Source organism: Balaenoptera musculus, chromosome 18, assembly GCF_009873245.2.
Source record: "Balaenoptera musculus isolate JJ_BM4_2016_0621 chromosome 18, mBalMus1.pri.v3, whole genome shotgun sequence".
Taxonomy (NCBI): domain Eukaryota; kingdom Metazoa; phylum Chordata; class Mammalia; order Artiodactyla; family Balaenopteridae; genus Balaenoptera; species Balaenoptera musculus.
Window position 1 is genome coordinate 76,041,533 of NC_045802.1, and position 22,899 is coordinate 76,064,431.

The 22,899-nt window shown below is 38.1% G+C and overlaps 1 protein-coding gene across 1 annotated transcript in view; it reads left to right on the forward strand.

Moving 5' to 3' along the window:
- MYO16 (myosin XVI) overlaps positions 1–22,899 on the forward strand; it is a 543,552-nt gene that overhangs the window by 268,513 nt on the left and 252,140 nt on the right. The window contains exons 11-14 of the mRNA XM_036831092.1: positions 4,627–4,737; positions 7,844–7,909; positions 14,290–14,417; positions 19,190–19,295. Coding sequence (XP_036686987.1) covers positions 4,627–4,737; positions 7,844–7,909; positions 14,290–14,417; positions 19,190–19,295 — 411 coding nt within the window. The remainder of the gene's footprint in view (positions 1–4,626; positions 4,738–7,843; positions 7,910–14,289; positions 14,418–19,189; positions 19,296–22,899) is intronic.

The window sequence follows — 22,899 nt, forward strand, 5'->3', positions numbered from 1 at the left end:
AAGAGTGACCCTGACGTAAACCATTGGCTTCGGATGATGATGATGTGTCAGTGTAGGTTCGTCAGTGGTAACAGAGGTACCACCCTGGCGAGGGATGTTGATAACCGGGAAGGCTATGCATGAGTGGGGCCAGGGGTATATGGGAAATTTCTGTACCTTCCTCTCAATTTTGCTGTGAATCTAAAATAGCTCTAAAAAATAATATCTTTAAAAAAAATGAGAGGACATTCACAGCGTAATGTCAAGTGTAATCCTTGCTGAATGACTTTTCAGTTTTTAATGTAAGCTCTTTATAATTGTATCCTAGACACTAAAAGCAGCTGTAATCATGTTCTATTGTTCTGGTATTAAACAAGGAGAGGCTAGTATTCAGGTTTCATGTGCATATGTTATCTGTGTAATATTCATTTACATCTCCCACTGTGTGCATCATGCTGTCATTCATTCTTGGTCATGAGGTGCTTGGATTCTTGGCAGGACTATCCTCACTCACACTTCACAGGAGGGCTTTAGAAAAGCCTTGTCAAAGCAATAAAGTTCTGATTCACATTTTAAAGAGAAACACATTGTGTAGAATTCAAGTTGAAACAAAACCCACAGCATCTCTCCTTTCAGATTTTTAGAAAATGTAGGTCTTATCAAATGGTAACTCCATACATGAATATTCAAGACTTGATTTAAACTTTTTTTGGTTCTGATAGTCACCAAAATTCACATTCACTTTATAATATCTCTGAGAATGTAGATTTTTTTCTTAAGATGCTTAAAATATGCGACATTCTTCCTTCTCTTCACTTTTTGTTCTGTTTTCAGCTCCCATTCCTCCTCTCCCCTGCCCTCTTCCATTCTTTTCTAATTTCCTAACTGCTTAGCTTCTTCTTTCCCTTCCTCCCTCTCTTCTTTCCTTTCACAGTATATTTATTTAAATTTGGTTCCAGCTTAAAATTCAGGTCAAATTTTTATTCCTTTTAGTGAAGACATGTTTTCCTGGGAGTAAAGAGACAGGAGGATGGAGTCAGGCAGATTTGCTCTGGCTCAGGTCTGCTTCTGGAGCTCTGTGACTCTAGAAGCCCCTTAATCTCACTAAGCCCCATCTGTAAAATGGGAACATAGTACTCACCTTATTTGGTTGTTTTGAAGATGACAAAAGACTAAGGCTATAAGGTGACAGCACAATTACCAAGAACAAAAACTCAGCAAGACATATTTATTGTTTTTATTACAGTTATTTATATAGACTGACTGTAAGGTTTTGCCAGAGTCGTTGAATCCTCTATCCACTAATTTATCTGCTCTTAATTCATGTAATTCCAGTCGACACTGGGTTTTCTTTTTTTCAATGTAAGTATAGATTATTTTAAAAAATAATAATATAAAATAATACTTTCAGAGCTTACAAACGCTTTCACCTATAATATCTTTTTTTGAATTTTATTTTATTTATTTTTTATACAGCAGGTTCTTATTAGTTGTCTATTTTATACATATTAGTGTATACATGTCAATCCCAATCTCCCAATTCATCCACCACTACCCGCCCCCCAACGCTTTCCCCCCTTGGTGTCCATGTTTGTTCTCTACATCTGTGTCTCTATTTCTGCCCTGCAAACCGGTCATCTGTACCATTTTTCTAGGTTCCTAACGCATAACATATATGCGTTCTAACGCATAACATATGCGTTAATATACAATATTGGTTTTTCTCTTTCTGACTTACTTCACTCTGTATGACAGTCTCTAGATCCATCCATGTCTCTACAAATGACCCAGTTTCGTTCCTTTTTATGGCTGAGTAATATTCCATTGTATATATGTACCATATCTTCTTTATCCATTCGTCTGCCGATGGGCATTGAGGTTGCTTCCATGACCTGGCTATTGTAAATAGTGCTGCAATGAACATTGTGGTACATGACTCTTTTTGAATTATGGTTTTCTCAGGGTATATGCCCAGTAGTGGGATTGCTGGGTCTTATGGTAATTCTATTTTTAGTTTTTTAAGGAACCTCCATACTGTTTTCCATAGTGGCTGTATCAATTTACATTCCCACCAACAGTGCAAGAGGGTTCCCTTTTCTCCACACCCTCTCCAGCATTTTTTGTTTGTAGATTTTCTGATGATGCCCATTCTAACTGGTGTGAGGTGATACCTCACTGTAGTTTTGATTTGCATTTCTCTAATAATTAGTGATGTTGTGCAGCTTTTCATGTGCTTTTTGGCCATCTGTACGTCTTCTTTGGAGAAATGTCTATTAATGTCTTCTGCCCATTAATCCCCAAAATTCTACTGTGGGCAAGTTATAATTCACTTTTGCTACTTAACTGACTCTCAAGTTTCAAATTGAGTATTTAAACCGACCAAACTTAAACTCAAGAAAGTTAAACAAATAGCCTAGAGTCACAAGTGTTTCTTTTCTGCTGTGTCCAGTGCTCTTTGGAGACATGACAGCAAGCTCCGGGTTCATTTCCCAGAGCCCTGCTGCCCTCAGGAGAGAAAGTGTGTGTTCCATGGCTGCACGTGCACATAGGGATTTTGAAGATTGGTGATGGTTCTCTTCCTGTAGTCCTCGGACATACCAGCATCCAGGTACACACAAGTGTAAATTCTCAGCAAGCAAAGGACCTGATATATTGCACTCTCTAAGAAACATCTCATAGAATACAAAGCAGGTAAAAACAAGGTGCTGTGCAGGCACGGTGATGGGCTTCAGCTTTGGGAAGCTTAATATTTTGTCAGATCATCACCCCTTTCCCTGTAGGACCATCCCGGTCAGCTCATTCTTTTCTAATTTCTTCTTTCCTCTTCTTTCATGCCTACTTATTTCTTTCCTGCAAACAGCCTTTCCCCAGAATCTTCTTGCTCTTATCCCAATTGTCAGACCTTCTGTTTGCCCACTGAATTTCTGGTTCCTGGACATACACTACTTATGTCCTAGAGAGAGAAAACACAATCAAACAAAACAGAACAAAACAGGAAATTTGACAGCACTCAAAGCAGTGTTGGCAAGTAGAGACGAGGGATCAGTGAATTCAGAGTATTTCCAAGGTGCAAATTCCTTTTGGGTCTTGAAACATTTCTCAAAGTGTTTCTCTAATTTCTTCCTGACTTTCTATTCTGAATTATGTCTGTTTTGTGTTTCAGATTTCCATTTTTGGAAATGTATACATATATAGAGAGAAGTGTATGTATATATATGGATATTTGTATATCTTCATAAGAACAATAATGATCAATCCTAGCGAAGATGTTAAGTTTTGTTTTTTGTTTTTTTTACATATTTATCCCGTCTCTGTTTTGACTGTTGTCATAATTGTTTGGGAGACACTGGTAGCATACACGACTGAGTCTACAACTATAACATAAAAATATTCACAGACATATTATCAGCTGTCACAGCGCTTTAGGAATCTTTAGAAAGAATGTGCCCCTTGCTTAAGACTGATTATCAAAGCTTCATTCCTGATCATTTTGGAATCTGTTATGCTAACTACGAGGAATTCTTCCCTTGATCTACCCTAACACTGTATTTTCACGTTTCATTACTACAAGCAGGCTGGGAAGTCTTCACATTTTTACTGTCAGCCTAGTAGTACTTTCTCTAACCCCTGCAGCAGCTGTGACTGGAGATGAAAACCCTCAAGAATTCCAAAGAGATGCCGCAATAGCTCTTTCAGCCTTGTTGGAACAAACGTGAAACTTCTGTTAGTGCTATTCATGCTTTTTTTTTTCTTAATGTGCATGCAGAAATTTGCCTTGAGCTCCTGAGAGCTGTGGTTATACGAGGAATTTTATTATCTTCGCGTAAATCATTACTTCTGAAGGAAAAGACATCCTGCTCTTGGTTTTTCTCCTTTTTATGATTGCTTTGGGAGTTCAATATGTATGCTAACCTGCTAGAGACCTTTGTCTATATAAATAAAACTAAACATTGCCCATTTCTGACTTGTAAATAATAGATTTTTATCTAATTTAAATATTTCAAATTTACCTTTTTTTCTTTGAAATATTGTCCAGTTTTTCAACTCTGTCACTCAATATAAAATTGAGTAGGAAAGCAGTGTTTTTCTTTCTGACAGAATCATCTTAATCTCACACTACTTTAAACTTAGGAGTAATGTAGAGCAGAATAAAATTCACAAGCCAAAATTCTAGAGGCTACTTTTAAATTCCAGTGCCTTCCTCCATGTATTCAGAAACTGAAGTCCAGGCACACTGCTTTCTTCCCATTCCAGTTTCGTGAGAGGAGTTTTCCTTTAGCTTTGGAAACACTGAAAAACATGAGTTTTTCAACAGCTGGTCTTAAAAAGGACTCAGCACAGTTCAGAGCTGTCTAAATTAGACTTCATGATTGGAGGGACGCGGGGTCACATGCAGGTTGTGTGTGTAGGTGCGTGTATGAATGTGTGCCCGGGCTGGTGGGTATAGAACAGAGATTCTCACCTGAATACATTTCTGTGACTGTTGAATTTTTTGTTCCTTACAAGTGAACCATTTCATCTTTTAATAACAGTTTCGAATTCATGTGGTCTGTAAACTTTTGACATGTAATTGAAAATGGAACAAACAACTGTGAAGACAGTTGATTGGAAAGCAATTAGGATTGATCTTACCTACTTTTGCCCCAGGTCAAGCTGATACCTCCCGCTCCGAACGACGACCTGGCAACGCTCAGCCAGCTTACCGACAGCAGCCTGCTTTATGAAATTCAGAAGCGCTTTGGGAACAATCAGATCTATGTAAGTGCCCTTGAAATTGCCTTTTGCACTGCTTTTGTCTTGCTGCATATTTTCACCCTTCAGTGCTGCAAATATGACGAGGAAGGGGCTCATTGTTATTTCTGGTCATGCTGATAGCTTAAGGTGGATTTCTCAGAGTTTGGGTCAATTCTTCTGATTCAGTTATAAGGCAATTTCTGCAAAGATTCACATTTCAGGGTTGTTAAGAGAAAGTTGAAACCCTGAGGGTAGACAGCTTTCCTGTTGTCATGTTTGCTGGAGAAGAAGATCTTGCTAGAACCAGCAGGATCTGCAGATCACTTATAAAAATGCTGTTTGTTTCATCTGCTTTAACTCAGCCTCCTAGATCTGGAGAATGAAGCTAAAGAGGAAAAGCTAAGTGTGCATAGAGGATGCTTCTCTATTTGCATGAAAGAAAAACTATTGTTCTTCTAAATTATCAGGAAATGTCTTTGTCTAGTAAATAATTTATATACACATCTCTGATAATAGCATACAAATATATGACTCAGATGACAAACAACATGGAGAATTGATTTGCTGTGGTTCCCTTCTGGTTTATATGTGTTATTCCTTCCAATACGTGTATCAGTTTTGACACTGTGCAGTCTCAATGTCTTTCTCTGTCTCTCATTGATTTTGTTAAATTCATCTCAGAGCAATTCAATCAGAATGTCTATAGAGAAATCTGATTATGCATATGTCTACTATCCCGTTTTGATAACACCCGTTTTTTTTTTCCTACTCTACTGAGAAACTGATTAAGTAATTTTCATGTAAATGTGAAATCTGAGATTTCTTTACAAGCAATAAATTGTCAGGTGCTGACTAACCCATGAACGTTCAATGCAGTGTCTTAATGATGGGATAAATTGCCCGCCACTGTAAATACACTTAAAATTAAATACTTCTATCAAAATTAATGGAATTGAGTCATCAGCAGAAAGTGGTGAAGCCTGATTAGTTTGGTCTGTTACTACCCTGTTGCTTTTGTGTTATTTTTGTTCTCTTGTCTCTCCTTTTCCAGCATCGTGTTGATTCTTCTTCGTTTTAACTTCTTAATCACATTATCAGCAGACCACTGCTTGAATAGTTTTGATTTCTCTTATTTCTTTCATGCTTTTCAAGTGGCTTTATCTCCCAAATATCATTTAATCTACTACTCTGCATCCCAGTGGGCACCATCCTCATCATCTTTTCTCCAATAGCCTCCTGACTTTCTAGAGGAAACTTCATAATGAACTAGAGTAATTTTCGTAAAGAACAAATGTAATCTCGAAACTCCCAGTCTTAATCCTTTTCTGAGGCTTGTCATTTTTCTTGGAAGGACAGCCACAAGCCTTATTCATGATCTGGTCCCTAAACACTCTCATGGATGATTCCTAGTAACTGGTCGCTGCCCTCCTTCCTGCGTCAGGGATTCCCCTTAGACTGTCTTTTTTTCCATAAAGTTCTCTTTCTGCCTCCACGTAGTACATAGTTTTATAAACTCCCACTCAATACTTCTTCAGTCTTTAAGTAAACCTTCCCAGAACTTCCAGATTAAGTCACTGTGGACCATCTTTCTGTAGCACACTTCTCACCGCTTGTGATTATAAACCTCGTTGGTGGTTTGATTAGCATCTTGCTGCCATGCTAGACTCTGAACTCAGGGGGAACAGGAGCCCTGCTGGTCTTGCACTTTCTCATCTGAAATGACAACTACTTCCCACCTGTTTATCCGAGTCACGTCGCAAACCCCACACAGTGGACCACCTTCGTAGACTCTCTTTGCTAACTCTACTGGGTTTCTCTCTCTACCTGGATAATCAGAATTAGGATTCCCTGCTTTGCTAAAGTTCATATAAAATACTATTAAAAAACAAAATTCAACTGAGTAAATTTTAGTGATCTAATTGGCTTTATTGAATGATTCATGAATTGGGCAACACCCCATCTAGCTAGTAGAGGGGAGCTCTAGAGGGCCACAGAAAGGGAAGGGTTTTAAAGGCAAGATAAGGAAGTCATAAAAAATAGTGCTTCAGGCTTAGGTAACTACCTGTGGGGAACAGAGGGGTCTATGTAGCGATTACCTCATCATCTTTTGGGGAATGGAGAGGGGCCATGTGACATATTACCTTACTGGTACCAAACAGAAAATTCCTGACTGTCTGGTCAAGACCACATTTCTGGGGGAGGTGGCAGCTTCAGTTAGGTTAGGTATTACGCCCCTGTCTGTTCCATTAGTTACTAAGAAAAAATTGTTAAGATTCCCCACTATCACTGTGAGTTCATGTTTCTCTCCTTATAGTTTTATGGTAGATTTTAGTCTCATAGAATTTTAGAATTGCTATATCTTCCTGATTTATCATTTTATTATTGTGAAATGTCCCTTTTTATCACTGGTACTGCTTCCTACCTTAAAGTCTGTTTTCTGTGAATTGAATATTGCTAAACCACCTTTCTTGCAGTTATTACTGTTTTCATGTGTATCTTGCTTCGTCCTTTAACATTCAAGTTTTCTTAGTCTTTATATTTGAGTTAGCATTTTAATCCAGTTCATAATCTTTGTCATTTAATTATTTAGTAGTTTGCATTTGACATAATTACTGATGTATTTGGGTTTAAATCTAACATTTTATTATTTGATTTTTATTTGGTCCATCTGTTCTTTATGCCTTTGTATCTCATTACTTGTCTCTTTTAAATTAAAATTATTTTTATTTGCTTTTTGTGCTTTACTAACTTTTCTATTATACATTTTATTATTATTCTTATGCAGCAACATAGAATTCATATCCCGTTCACTGCCTCCATTCTATTTGGCCATGTGTTTTAATTTTGTATGTTTTTATTCAACTGGTGATTATAAAACCCCTTTAAGATAAGAAATTCTTAGAATTCAGTCATTTCACTTGTTATGTGTTCAATGGAACAAGCCTATTGGTTTAATTTTATTTGAATTTTCTATTTATTTACAAACTGTTAAAACAATTCACAAAATGGTAAAGTGTGATTTTTACTTATTCTCTATATTTTCTCAGTGATTTTAAAATTATGTAATTTTTAACTTTAAAGGTGCTATTTATATGGTCCAATGACTATTTATATCCTTTCCTTTTAACAGACTTTTATTGGGGACATCCTCCTGCTTGTTAATCCATTCAAGGAGATTCCAATTTATTCCACCATGGTGAGTATAAAATTTAAAACATCATTTAATAATGTAGAGTAACACTCACTAGACATGCCTATTTGTATCAAATGATTAAGAAGAAAAAACCAAAACAGTAAGTAAAATCAAGCTTCTCAGAAAATCCTACACTGAATGGTTAGATAATAGTGACTTTAATTTCTTCTGAGAAAATATTGACAAGGAATGTTATTTTGTCAAAAGATTTCTTTGCACTTATAATGTGTAATTCTTGTGATTGTAGTCACTAGACAGACGTCTAAAATCATATATTAACTCTGCTTCCCATGTATTTTTGATTAATTCAAGGTCAGTTGGTTAAGAGTTCTTTGAACATCATGACCACTTTCACAAGGGTATTATGATGTTAAAGCAATGGAATAAGAAAGGATGATACTACATTTATACATTTTTCTAAAAGACTTTCCAGCTTTAATCATGAGACTCAAAATTAAAAGAGAAATTGCTTTTGGAAAATCATTCCAGGCAACTGAAAACACAGTATGATCTTTGCCTAGTATTTTTGGATCAAATATACTGTCATGGGAGCTCTCTATGTTTTGTGCAGCCACAAGGCTGCTTCCAGTATGAAACAGAATCCCTAATAAGGAGCAGGAGATGAAAGGAGGAGATGTGTGTTCTTGAAGCAGGGACAGACTCGTAGATGCCAGAGGGGGGATGGGGGTAGGGGAGAGAAGGAGAGAGGAAGAGAGAAAGAGATTACTCTCTCTTAACTCCCGAGGAAGCTGCTAAGAATTATTACAGAAATGCTTCCTGGGTACGAGAGGACCTCTCACTACCCCACCTTCCACTCTTCTTACCCAAAGTCAATTCCACCGTTGCTTTAAAATTGCCTTGGAACTTGCCCACCCTCCTCCTTCCACCCGTTCCTACCCCAGCCTCATCCCTGGGCTGTCTAAGTGTGTGTGGAAGCATGACCGACGAGGGCAAAAGGAATTACAGGTACCCATAATCATCTTGGGAGTTCTGTCATAGGAAAAGGTGCAGGAAAAGGAGGGGAAGGAGGAGGAGGGGGAGGAAGAAGAGGAGGAGAAGGGGGAGGGGAGGTAACAATGACAGGGAAGATGGCGCCATTCAAGAACCCAGCCTACGGCATTGGCAAAGCAGTATTCAGAAAACCAATGCACAGGTGAACGTCTGAGAATAAATGCATGAGCAGTGAACCTGCATCGGCTTCTCACACTCAGTATCAGACTTTTCTCGGATGCTTCTCGCCATAACCTTTACTATGGAGTTCACAAACCAAAGATAGATCACCTTGAAATCTCAGTGTGCAAAAGGATGACACATTCAGGATAAGTACCCGGGGGTGACTTCTCAAGGTTGTATTTTTGACTACACACAGTACAAAACTGATCAGTCATCCTGAATCCTCAAATTATAGGTGAGATTAAGCTCCTCCAAAGTGTAACACGGCACCTAGTGTGGGATGCCAGGCCTAGGGCTTCCTTTGCTTTCACATTCCATTGACTTTCAGATGCTGCTGGACTCCTGATGTTCCCATGGCCAGGCATGTCGGGATTTGGCAAGTAGCTAGGGTGGCTGGGCTTCTTAGCCAGGGAAGGAGAACTCTACTGGGCTTAGTATAGGGTTTAGCACATGGCAGGCCTGCTGCAAAGGGCTTTACATATGCTACCACATTTAATCCCAAAAGGGACCCAATCAGTGTAAGTGTTACCATTCCCTCTTTGCAGATGGATAAACTGAGACTTCAGGAGATTAACTAGGCTTTCTAAAGTTTTCTCATGAGTGGAAGAGACAATTTAAATCCAGGTCATGTAGCCCCAGAGCAGATGCAGGACAGAGTACTCTCAGGGACCCAAATGCTGAGCCCAGAGACATATAATTAGTCATTTGTATAAAACAAACTTTTTTTTTTTCGGAGTATGTCATCTATATATAGGTGTAAGATAATGAGTGGGAAATCCAATCAGGCAAGTGGAGTGACATGTTCAGACTCTGGTGTGAAAGCAGCAGCCACGCCCCATCAAGCCCTTGGCATCAGGTTCCACAGATTACCAGGACCCTGATGTCAGGGGCCCGTGAATGGCCCTCGCATAAGCTACAGACTGCATGGTTGGCTTCAGAAATCAGAGCGTGGCAGCATCCTGCAATCTCCTGGATGTTTGTTGACAGGTATCGTGCACAGTGGAAAATAGGAGGGAATTGATCCATAAAGAAGGACCTTATTTATATGGGATCACAGAGTCCAGCTAGACTCTAGAGACTAGAGATAAGACTAGAGATAACCGGAATGAAGCTTATGTGATGCCATCTCAGTTGTGAAAGAGCACTTAAAATGTCCACGGACCAAAATCCTCTTGTTCCCAAATGATACAGACATGGAGAGAATAAGGTGAAATGGAGAGCGATGGCCTGTGGGAAAGGAAGGGTCTGACCCTGACAATATTTTCTGGACCAAATGAGAACATGCAATAATATTAGTAATGATCATGGTAACCAATGTAAAGTCGGTGGTTTGTCAATCACTCAGAAAACTAGAACGGCTTGGTGAAAACCTTCAAGGTTCAATATAAATAAGTGGAAAATGCTATTCTATTAAAATTATTATTTCATATTTACATTACTTCTTAAGTGTAGAATTAGCATCAAGCAAAGTATTACCAGGTGGTAGCAATGGAGTATTCTACAATACAAACTCTAACGTCGCATGAAAAGAAGAAGATTTACAAGAAAAGGGAACTGAGAAAGGTTATTGGTTTGATTATCATGAAAAAACTTTGGACACTCACGATTCTTTACCACATCTAAAGTGTAGTGAAACTTAGCCTAAGGAGAATACCTAACTCTAAATAGGTTTGAAGAAACACAGCAGGAATGTGAGATGAACCCCACGTACACGTAGATACAGGCATGCTCCTGGGTCTCTTGGATCTCACTTTTTTGATAACATCTAACGAAATCCTTACTAGGACTTTACAAAAACAAATGGAGTTTAAAAGCATTTTGTCAAAATTAGATTAGATCCAGGTTGGACTTGGGGAGAAAGTGAATAGTGTTAGTGCAAGTTTAAAAAAAACCAAACAAACGCAGAACAGAAATTTATCCTGCAAGAAAACAAAGGTGGGCTAAACCTTCCTAGCTGGCTGATGAATTATCATGTAGACGTCACTATCATTCAAATATCTTTTATATTTATTTTAAATTCTGGAATAATTCAAAATGCAAAAAGTTCAAGTATAATAGACAATGGTGTGCCCACCCCCCATACATGTCTTGTATCTCTTAAAAAATTTAAAATAAAAAGTGCCATCTTTTTTCACATGCACTCCTGAGGTTGGGATGCAGCTTTAAAGATGTGATACCAAGACATTGTGTGCTAGTTTAATTGTAATGTTATTTTCTGGGTGGTACAGAAAATAAAGGCATGTTTCAATTACACGGTGTCTGAGATTAAGTGACACTGTGTGATGTCAGCACAGACTGAGTTCCACTTCAGCCTGTTCCTTTTCACAAAAGATGACAATCACTATCCCAAAGTTACCCTTTTTTTTTTTAATGTACTGTTCTTTATTATCCATTAATAGATTTTTTTAACATCTTTATTGGAGTATAATTGCTTTACAATGGTGTGTTAGTTTCTGCTTTATAACAAAGTGAATCAACTATACATATACATCACCAAAGTTATCCTTTTATCCAGTCTTCTGTCTGTTCATTCTGTATACATGCACAAATATATGCAATAAAAACTGCATATGCCATTATTTTCTGTTTTAATTTACTCAGAGAATATACTAACTATATTCTTTTACAACAAAAATCGTCATTAATCATTATGCTTTCAAAAATTTTCCATGATAAAAGGTTCGGGTCTAGTTAATTCATTCTAAATAACCTATAGTGTTTTATTGTTTTAATACACAATTATTTATATTTATTCATTAATCCCTATTGTAGAATTACTTTCTTGTTTTCTGCTCTTACAGAGAGTGCTGAGGATTGTTTGGTATGTAGTTCTTGGTTCATGTTTGAGAATTTCTACAGAGAGATCGCTAGTCAAACCTACCTCAAGTTTAGAAGTTACTGCCAAATTACACGTAGAATTTCTTAGAACAACACTCAGTATTATACATGTTTTTCAGCCCTAGAGAAAACTTCCATTTTGAAGTCAAGCTCCACCACTAACTTGCCATGTGACCTTGGACCTGTCACTAATTTTTCTTTGCATCAGTTTCCTCATCTGTAAACAGGAAAATCATCCTCATATCCAAGTCTCAGGGTTCTAGGAGAATTGGATGAGTGAGTGTAAAATGCTGAGAAAAGCAGCAAGCATATAGCAAGTGAGGCCATCGTCATCATTATTAAGCTATTATTGATAAAGTTACCAATAGTTCATGTGTACTATATCACCTTATTGTTTGAAATAGCATTTCCTTGGTTACGAGGAGAGTTGTTTTTTCATCTTTTCTCACATGTATTGGCCTTTCTTTTCCGCTTACATTCTTTGCCCAATTTTCTATTTTGTTTCCAGTTTTTCTTATTGATTTGTGAGAGTCGTTTATAAAATGCTGATAATTTATTGATTGTTTGCCCAGCTTACTTTCCTCTCTGCCTTCGCCTCAGTTTTTTTTATTATTATATGTATGCTGTTTGTGGTTGAACAGGAGTTGTTAGCTCTAATGTTGTAGGATTTTTCCCCCCAAAATTTGTGTTTTTGACCCCTCTTCCCTTACTCCCAAATCATAAGAGTACTGTTTTTACATACTTTTCTAAATGTGTTAATCTTTGCTGTTCATATTTGGAACTTAAATTCAGTTGGAATTTAGTTTTACACATGGCATGAGATAGTGATGTTTGTTTCCTTTACGAATATCAATTTTCTTGACAGCTTCCTTTAAGGATAAGTGACACAGCCCTGCGGCCCCCAAATCTCACCTTGTGGGCCTGAGTTGAGTTCTGTAGTCTGTTCCAGCGGTTCCTTTTTCTCTCTCTGCACCAGAACTGCAATGTTTAATGACTTAGGCTTTTGATGTTTTTATTGGGATATAACGCATACAGGAAAGTGCTCATCTCTGAGTGTACTTTTCCACGAGCACTAGAGGTAGAACATTCCCAGCCTCCAGAGCCCACACTTGCTCTTTCCAATCACTAACCCTTTGCCCAAAGTACCGCCACGCTGACTTCTAACAGCATACATAGATTGGTTTCACCTGCTTTTTTTTTTTTTTGCTCTCTGTAAATGGGATCTCATAGTGTGTTCTCATAGGTATCTGATAGATTCCATTCAACATTATATTTGTGAGAGTCATCCACTTTTTTCTTGTAGCTGTAGATCATTGATTCTACTTTAAAAAATTATTTCCCCTATAATTTGAAATAACTTTACACTTATGGAAAAATTGCAAATAATGAGTACAAACAACTTTTTTCCTTCAACCATTTTAAAATAATTTGCGGGCATGTTGTCCCATCAACCTTGAGGACATGTACTGTGTATTTACTAAAAACAACGCCATTTTCCTATGTAACCTCCATACAATCATCAAAATTGGGAAATTAGAGCTGTTACCATTTAATCAGGAGGCTTCATTCAAGTCTTTTCCGTTGTCTCAGTGATGCCCAAACAACCAAAGATCCAGTCCACCATCACAGGGTGCGCTGACCACTGGGCGCTTTAATTTCTTTCAATTTGGAACAGTCCCTCAATCTACCCCTGAACTTTCCAACCTTGACATCTTTGAAGATACAAGCCAGTTATTTTGCAGAATAAAAATTAAGTTTGTCTGATATTTCTTCATGACTCAGAAGTCCTCCTATCATTTAGTTTTGATTCTAATATAATGCAATTCACTCGAAACTCAAAAGGACTAAGAATACTAGCACTGAATCACCGTGGCAATCATTAAAAATCACCGTTGCACTGAAGTCAAGTTCATTTTGTCTTTTTTTCCTAGAAATTTGTAAATTTGTATGTTTCAGATGCAACTGCTTTCTTTTCAAATTAAATATCCTCATAACCATCTTATGTTGCTGAAATTAAATGTTGCTGAGAGAAATTGCATTTGATATAAATTGCCACCGTTTCAGCTTACTTCATGGATAGCTATTGAACTGGATTTTGGGGAGTTGCTCTTTTTGAAGACAGCCAAGTGATTTAAAGCCTGCAAACCAAATAATGAAGGCTCAGATGTATGTCTCCGTTTTGTCATTACGGATGCTTAAAATGTGCTGAGAAAAGGGCAGCATTGTGCAAATGGTTTGTGTTTACAAGTGAGACTCAGAATTAGAGCTTTATATGCTTCTGTGTATGGGAAATCTGTCAATTGCGTCGTGAGGTAAAGGATCCTGAGCCCTTTTCACGGAGATTCCTGCCTGTGTGCTGCCCTGTTTTCCAGGTCTCCCAGCTGTACCTGGGCAGTGCGGGGCAGCCCTGTCCTTCTCTGCCACCGCACATTTTCTCCTGTGCGGAGAGAGCCTTCCACCAGCTTTTCCAGGAGCAGAGACCTCAGTGCTTCATCCTCAGGTGAGCCTGCCCCTCTCCCCAGCTCCAGGCTCAGTTCTGCCCTGGGGGCTGGGCGGTAAGACCGTCCTCATTTCTTCCGGTTTACGTTTATTTACTCCCTCACCCGTTTGTGGTCCACTAAGTGTGCAGTGAGTACACTTGACTCGTTACAAAGGAGAAACACCTTTGTTATTAGAAATGGCCCTGAGTGTAGCTGAATCGATATCAACAAACGGAGCCCGAAACTCATTTCAATCATTCAACATTATGTTTGTGAGAGTCATCCAATTTTTTCTTCATTTTGAAGATTTACAGCTTAGAACCAGTGTCTTGCTTTCAAACCTTAGAAAACATGGGAAAGAGAGGCACCTGATACTAGTACCACCCTTCTCCAAAATGTGGTGCTGAGCAAAATACCATGCAAGACCTTGCAGATGTGGGATTTCCCACCCGCTTCTAGGTATTTATACCTTTGCTCATATGTCAACAAAATTATACACTCAAAGTAATTTTTTAATGAAATGCAATGGTAATATTAGCTCATAAATACCAAGAAGCTCAGGAGGGAGCATTTAGATTGGAGCAAAAATTCTTCACGTCAAAAAGAAGTGTACCACAAGAAGTAGGGATGAAATGTGATTATATATTGATAGAGGAATAAAGAAATATTTAGGTATTAAAATAAGATCTGCGTTGAGAATTATGTTTTATATCAGACCACACTGCCACAAGAGGGAGACTTTCATAAATACCCCTGGCTTTGCATAGTTTTCAACAGTAGTGTTGGTTGAAAACTGAATGTGTGAATAAAGCTTTGCACAGCCTGAGTCAAAGTGAGATAAAAGAGTAACGATGGAAACCTGGAAAGAACCCAGATAATATTTAAGTATTTAAATAAGCACTCCTTTATATACTTTTACGTTGTTAATTTAATCAGAAATTCCATGGAGGGTCACATCGATGGGTTGCAAACTTTAGTGTTCTGGTTTTCAAAATAGTGTGCAAATGGTTGTTTTTACACCTGTTCTGAAGTGTCCCCTGGGGTGGGGTGGGGGACCCAGGCACTCTTGAATCAAGCAACTCTGCTTTCATCTGCTTTATCTGTTGGGTTTCCTGGTCTCACTTAGACAAAAAGAGAAACACTTTTTAAAAATCATGAGATGGTGGGGAGTGTGTAATAGTGTTGACGATAATAACAACTCATATTTATTGAGAACCTACTAAGTGCCAGACCCTCCTCTACGTGCTTTCCATGTATCATCTTATTCATTGCTTTAGTAACCTTGTAGGATAGGTATCATCATCGTTATTATTATTATTGTCATTTTATGTATCAGGCGCTGAGTATTAGAAGGGTTAGTTCATTAGTCCAGGGTCTCCCAACTAGTAAATAGGTAGCGTAGCTGGGATGTGAGCACAATAGTCTGGCTTCTGAGCCCGAGTGAAGGTTATCCACACTCACAGCCAGACTCTAGAGCGTGGCTCGCCCAGTGCCGCTAACCTAAGGAGGCTTGCAGAGGTCCCCCCCAAACTCACCTAAAATGATGGTTACAAATCCACGGACTTAACGAAATTCTCATTGAATCCACTTAATCCTTGTCAAAGACTTTGGACCTTAGCGAAGCTATGAGGGGCCAGTGAATCCATATCCTTTGGGAACCTACCGATTACAGAGTTCACAATGCCTAGCATGTTCTTTCAGTGAAGAAACCTGTTTGTCTTTGTTTCTACGTGTACTTGCTCATGGAATTGTTTTTCTAACAACAGTAAGATTTGTTAATACTCTGCAGAACTAATATTCCTTTGGGACATTTTTAAAGGCTAATAATGCCATGTTATCAACCACTTATTCTGAAAAAAAGATTTCTTCATCCGCGTTTCAAGAAAGGAAGAGCAAATCCATGATCACAAGGACTTATTACTCTAGTCATTGTCTGTCTTCTTTCAGGATTGGTGTTTGCATGTAGCTTCTCAACCTCCTTGATTGTCTTGACTACGATAGGCTTTCTGCATTTATACTAATACATTAAAATGAGTAAATTTAGAATTCAACTAAATACTTTGTGTAAAGATCATTTACAGAGTGTCTATTATGTCCCATAATTAGCATTTACAAAGAATAATTGAAGATTTGGAGATCAAAATTCAAATATTCCTGGAGTAGATGATTTACAGTACCAGGCCAGAGGATTTTTAATTTGATTTTCAAATTTTAATTTTATTTCTCATTTTCTTCATAATTATGGGCTCCAGTAGCACACTAGGCTTCATCCTAAGGAATAGTTTTTAACAATTTTTAGATCTTTGTCCTGGGCTAGAACTGGGAGTTTGGAGCCCACCAAGATCTGCCTTTCCTTTAATTTTCTGAAGGCCTTGATAGATGGTTTTAATTAATTGTTTGAGCATGTACGACAAATATCCATTATCCTAACAGTATGCTGAGCAAACCTAAATGAATGTTTTATGCTGAATGTGCAACTAACTTGTGAAATAAGCAACATAGGGCCTGCTTCTGTCATGTACAGATTTAGCAGACAAGGCTGTTCAAATAAGCTTCAAATTTTGTATGGGTCCATGACCAATCAGCGCCGCCCCAAATCTTTGGTCAATGTCTGGTTTAATCATAGACGTGGATTTTCAGATCAAGGAATGTTTTTTGAACACGTTGAACTAGAATTTTTAGTTTCAACTTGATATGCTATGAAGCCAAGACTATTATATACATTTTTTCTTTTTTCTAAAATTTCTTTGTATTTTACTCAAGGTGAAATGTGGCGATCGTTTTGGGATTTTATGAGATGGCTAAAAAGGCATGTGATTCTGGCTAGCCGAGAGAGTTGATCATTTTCCCTACATGTGGTCACAGGGTGAGGGCAACGGTGGGGAGAAGGAAAAGGGACTCACGTGACCACTGGGTCAGCCCCACAGCCTCCCAGGCTCTGTGTCTCCAGATCCACAGGAACTCTAGACCCGCCCCTATTTCGACTTGCTCAGTAGATGCTCAGGGAGTCTTGGTTGAGTGTTTAACGTTGGATAAGCACTGCCTTCTACGCTGCCCCTTCTCCAAGAATGAGCTCAATTACCACCTCACCCAGAAGTCTTCCCTGGCTTCTTCCAAGAGATGTACCTGCCCCTTCGCCCATGGGCTCGTTGCTAGCTGTGCCCACCTGTTATAATTATACCTTAATTATGTACCTACTCCTTCCTCGAGAGTATCCCCAGCCCATGGTGCAGGAAGTGGTATCTTTTCACCTCTTTTACCCTGAAGACTAACAGACGCCAGCACGTAGTAGGCCCTCAGTAAGTCTCATTTGAAGGAACAGGCAATATTTGAAAAAGGAAAATGATATTTTCAAGATTGATCCCTGAGTGAATGCAAGCAAAATCTCTCTAAAAACGAGACGCCTGAGACATCAAGTTATGTTGCTGGGTAATAGAATTTTTTAACAGGGAATATAATTGTAGACATTAAATTTCCATCATGAAAGATTTAGATTGTTTCTGCTCTGCAATTAGAAGGTTAAAAGGAAAGGTCTTTGAACCCAGAAAATGAGCTCTTTAGTATCTTGAGCAGGTCACCGTCACCTGCTCCCCTGAGGCTGCTAAGCTGGTCGCTCTAAAAGTGGTTAAAATGTTTATGGTCACAGATGACGGGAGTAGATGTTTTATTAACAAGTTGAGACGTGAATAAGAGAATTAAGCGTCAGTTTCTTTCCTGGCAAACACCCTTTAATCAAATTCATTAGAACAAATGCTCAAGGGAGAAACCTGAGAAAGCCCTAGCAAAAGAGCTTTATATGTATTTTCAACTTTTGGCTATCGATGAATAAACACCGTTTTCACGAGTATTCCATCTAGATGCAGTAAAAGCTTTATTTCATATCGGACCACGTTGGTTTAGTAATTATTGTATTGGAGTTTTATGTTAACCCTATATTGCCTAGTCTCAGGAATATAATACAATCATTATTTATAGGAATTATGTCACTTATGAAGTATGCCTGGGAAATACCAAAAGCATTGTCCTTGTACAGGACATATTTGGCTGGTGCTTGTTCCTAGATTAAAGGAAAATGGAAAACATGAAATGTCAGAACTGACAGCAACCTCAAGACGAAACAGGCCATTTTCGGATCTGCTAAGCACCAGGCACTGACCTACCCGGTCACTCCCCCATCTCACCGGCTTAGTTTTAGGAGCTGCGTGCTTGATGTTCAGCTTGAAGGAAAGAGGAGGAAAGCTGAGAAGGACTGAATGACTTTTCCAAGGAAGATGTAATGTCTTTCCTGGAGGACTCAAAGATTTAACCAGGCCAGACGTGTGGCCCTACCAGATACACATCTCGACTGTAGGGGACTGACACCTGGCGGCCACCTCACTCACCTGCACTCACGAAGCTGAGGACAGGCGGCAGTGTCTTTCTTTTCAGCCTAAGGCCTTTCTGCTATAATTTACCCACATCCTGTGGTTCTACTCTGTAAGATATTGGGGAGCAAAAGTGGCATCCTATTCATTTGTAGTCCCGGCATCGAAAACACCGTATTGTGTGTACACAGGTACACACACAGAGGCACACAAACATACACACACATTTATTTATTGTGCATATAGTACAGCAAAGAAGTGAATCACATGGAAGTGTTAAATGATACCATCATCTCATTAAAAGTCGCTAGGTCATTTCCTCACTTTCTTTGTGCCTCAGAATTATCTCTGGTTATTTAATTTTTTTACTATGTTCTCCAAAACCGTAAACTTGTGTTTTTGTTTTTGTTTTTTCTATTTTATTTTAGTGGAGAAAGAGGATCTGGGAAGTCTGAAGCCAGCAAACAAATAATGAGACACCTCGCCTGTAGGTCTGGTTCCAGCAGGCCTATATTCGATTCCAAATTTAAACATGTAAGTCTCTTGCTTGGGTTAGAAACTATGGAGAAGCCAGAAAAATGCAGTTTACAAATAAAGGGGGCATCGTAATAGGCCATAAGTTTAACCATAAGTTGACCAAAATTTGTGGAAAGAAAGAAAAAAAGACCGGTGCAAATGAATATTGTTCACGTCAAGGTTTATTTTCTTGTATATATTTTAAAATATTGTGAACATCATACTCTTTTTGTATTTGCTCTGAACAGTTGGATTGAAAATAGGTAATACAGTTAGAGTCTGTCGTTGTTTACATAGAAAGTGACACTTTGGTGGGATTGGCCAGATAAGCAACTTTTGTGGGGGGATTACTGAGAGATGATAATGAAGTTTCAGTGTATGTAAAAGAACTGGTAATAGTGAACTTTGATGACATTAATAGGCTGGTGATAAACCTTCAACCCCAAAATTGATATTTTGACATATAACATTGTATTAGTTTTAGGTATACAACATAATGATTTGATATTTGCGTATATTGCAGAATGATCACCCCACAATAAATTTAGTTAACATCCATCACCACACATAGTTACAAATTTATTTTTCTTGTGATGATAACTTTTAAGATCTAGTCTCTTAACAACTTTCAAATATACAATACACTGTTATTAACTGTAGTCACCATGCAGTGCATTACATCTCCAGGACTTACTTATCTTATAACTGGAAGTTTGTACCTTTTGACTCCCTTCACCCAAATTAAGACTGATTTTAAATTATATGCAGTAACATTTGCTTTTATATGAAGACACCTTATCCTGCTACTTCATAGACCTAAAATACTGTCAGGATTGAATGAGGAACCACAAAGCCCTATTAGCAGCTAAGGGAAAGGTCAAATTTCACACGATAAAACTCAGACATTTGACTCAAGGAGACACCTGCAAGTTTTGTTAACAGGTGTTTTCCAGGCCACAGCGGATTAGAAGGAGAAACTCTCTTTTCAATTTTTCTCTTTACAAAGAATGTATGATAAATCAACTCTACAATGCATCTATGGTATTGTATGTGTTCATTAATGACTTTAATTCATAACCGTTTATTAAACTCGAGCTATATATTGGGCATGTGCATAATTCTACAGCACAGCTCAAAGTAATTTAACATTTTGGGTCAACTTGGGAAAAGTAGTATAAACTTTTTGTTCAGATATTGTAATATGCTTACTAATGACACTTAAGAATTAGAGAATCTATAAAGCAATGTGGTTTTAAAGTAGACTCAGGTTACCTAATAAAATAACAAGATCTACTGGCTTAATTGTAATGATAAGAAACCATAGTCTCTATGTAAATTACAGACTAAAGCACTCATTTATTAAAACAATGCTTTGAGAAAGAGCAGAGTGTAACTTCTAAAATGCATTCTAGATTACTTTATGTAAATTGGCTTTATGTAAATTGGATTACTTTATGTAAATTGGCTTTATGTAGTGAATACATTCTAAGCTGCATTTTTTTGGATAAGATAGATATAACTCTTCCAAATCAATTAGCATCTGGGAATCCATATTATAATGTCAATGCAAATTTCAAGTGAAACTATTTCTAATTCATTTGTTCACTTTACTCCTTTCTCATGGGAAATTAAGGGTGTCAGAAATAAGTGATTTCCAGTCTTAGGTTTGAGTATGGCTTAAACTTCATGTCCATCATGCTTTTTTTGGTCTCCCTTTAAATGATCACCCACAAGCATGTATTCAGTGTACAAGACATTCTTGAAAATTACCCAGCCATAGTTTTTGCCCAGCATCCTAGTGTGTGTGCTGTGCGGTAATAAAATGCAAGTATTGGAAAAAGTTATGAACTGACTGTAAATCATTATAACATCACAGGTGTTCACTGAAATTATGTCTGTTTAAGAGATGGGCCAGTACTTTCTGCATGAAAGAAAAATTGTATTTAGGAGGTGAGTAGAAAAGAATATCCTTGATACACAGAGCAACGTAGTAGAAGGCTTTATGTTCAGTGCAAGATGAGGAGAAGGTTCGTTAGGTGGCCCCGAAAGGAGAGGAGTGAGTGAGCAGATTAGATGGTGGAACAGACCTTGGAGGTACCACAGGGCAGACACGTGCAAGATGCTGCCCCGAGGGGCCACGTGCACGGCAGACAGGCACATGGTATCTTCCACTGGGAGATACTGGTTGAGTCTGGACCAAATCATTTTGCCCTACATCTTAGCATAATGTGAGAGAAAAACAGTCATTGAAGGTCATACTGATCAGCAGTTTCCAAAGAATAAATAGTAGAAGAACGGTAGCAACATAACAGGAAGATGGTCTTCAGCACAGAATCGTGGAGAAACTGAGGCGTAGAGAACACTTTCCCTGTGGTTTACATCGATGGCAGAATTAAAGATTTATAATTCAAGGTTATTATCCGGAGCTGGGTTGGGGGGAAACACAAAAGGAAGGGGTTTGGGAGGAAGCTGGCCATTTCTAAGTTCCAGGCTGTCACGGTGAGCAGTGCTCTCTGCAGAGGGTACAGAGAGGGGGAGAAGGAGATTTAAGTGGTATCTGAAGGTGAGCTCCACAGGTGGTTTTTGGTCATTTTATGCAGGTAATACACATATTTTTAAAGGGCGCACAGCTGTAACATTTCTGGATTTTAATCTTGTACTTCAATTGTCCCGTCTTGAAAGTCTACATAGGTTTACATTCTGCCTTTGCGATGGGCTTCAGAGTGAGCTTTACCCCCTGGGCAGATGGGTTTGAATCCTATCACTGTAGATATTGCTTTTGTTTCCCTGGACAATTTCAAGACAGCTGAGTTGAGTTAAGAGGGTGGTTGTTTCTAGTCCCTGTATTTGAATTTCAAACTGTGGAAGCAGGGACTTTCCATGGCAGTAGGTTTATTGGAACATAAAAGTCATGTTTTGGGAAAAGACACAATTGCCTGGGACTTTTCACTAATTCTGGCCCAAATGAGTTTCAACTTTAAGACATTCAGTTCCATTTAAATTACTTAAATAAATATTTATTGAGCAACTGCTTTCACAGAGAGTGATGGGGTCACCTTGATTAAGCCCTTATTTTTTATTGAGGAGGCTACAAGTTTTTACTTTGAGAAAATCCAGCTGACTAACTACTACCGGGATAATAGTGCGTAACTTTTAGTGGTAGAACTATGAAAATTTTATAGAAAAAAATTCCAATGTAAAATAGGAACAAATCATGCCAATAAAATTTGAAACAGTAAATACTGAGGAAATGTATACTTACTTCCCTTTGCCTATATTTTTATTTAAAGTTTTATTATGGCACAATATTCTCATTATTTTGTTTTAAAGTTGAGCAGCAGAACAGTATTGGTTTTGCATTTTTTCTGTATTTCTCTTAACACATTTGTTTAGTGCCACCTATTGGGCAAATGGATGATTAAAGATTAAAAAAAAAACAAAAACAAACCTCATTTCAGTTTAATCTTGAATCGTGGACCAGCAGTGCACAATGAAAGAATGCCATGTATTTGTATTTGTTCAGTAGTTTTAGGTTTATGCTAATTTTCTGCCTTGTATGTCTTTATTATTATTCAGATACGGTGATTAAACACACCGATTCTGCAAGAGATTGCTCGGGTTT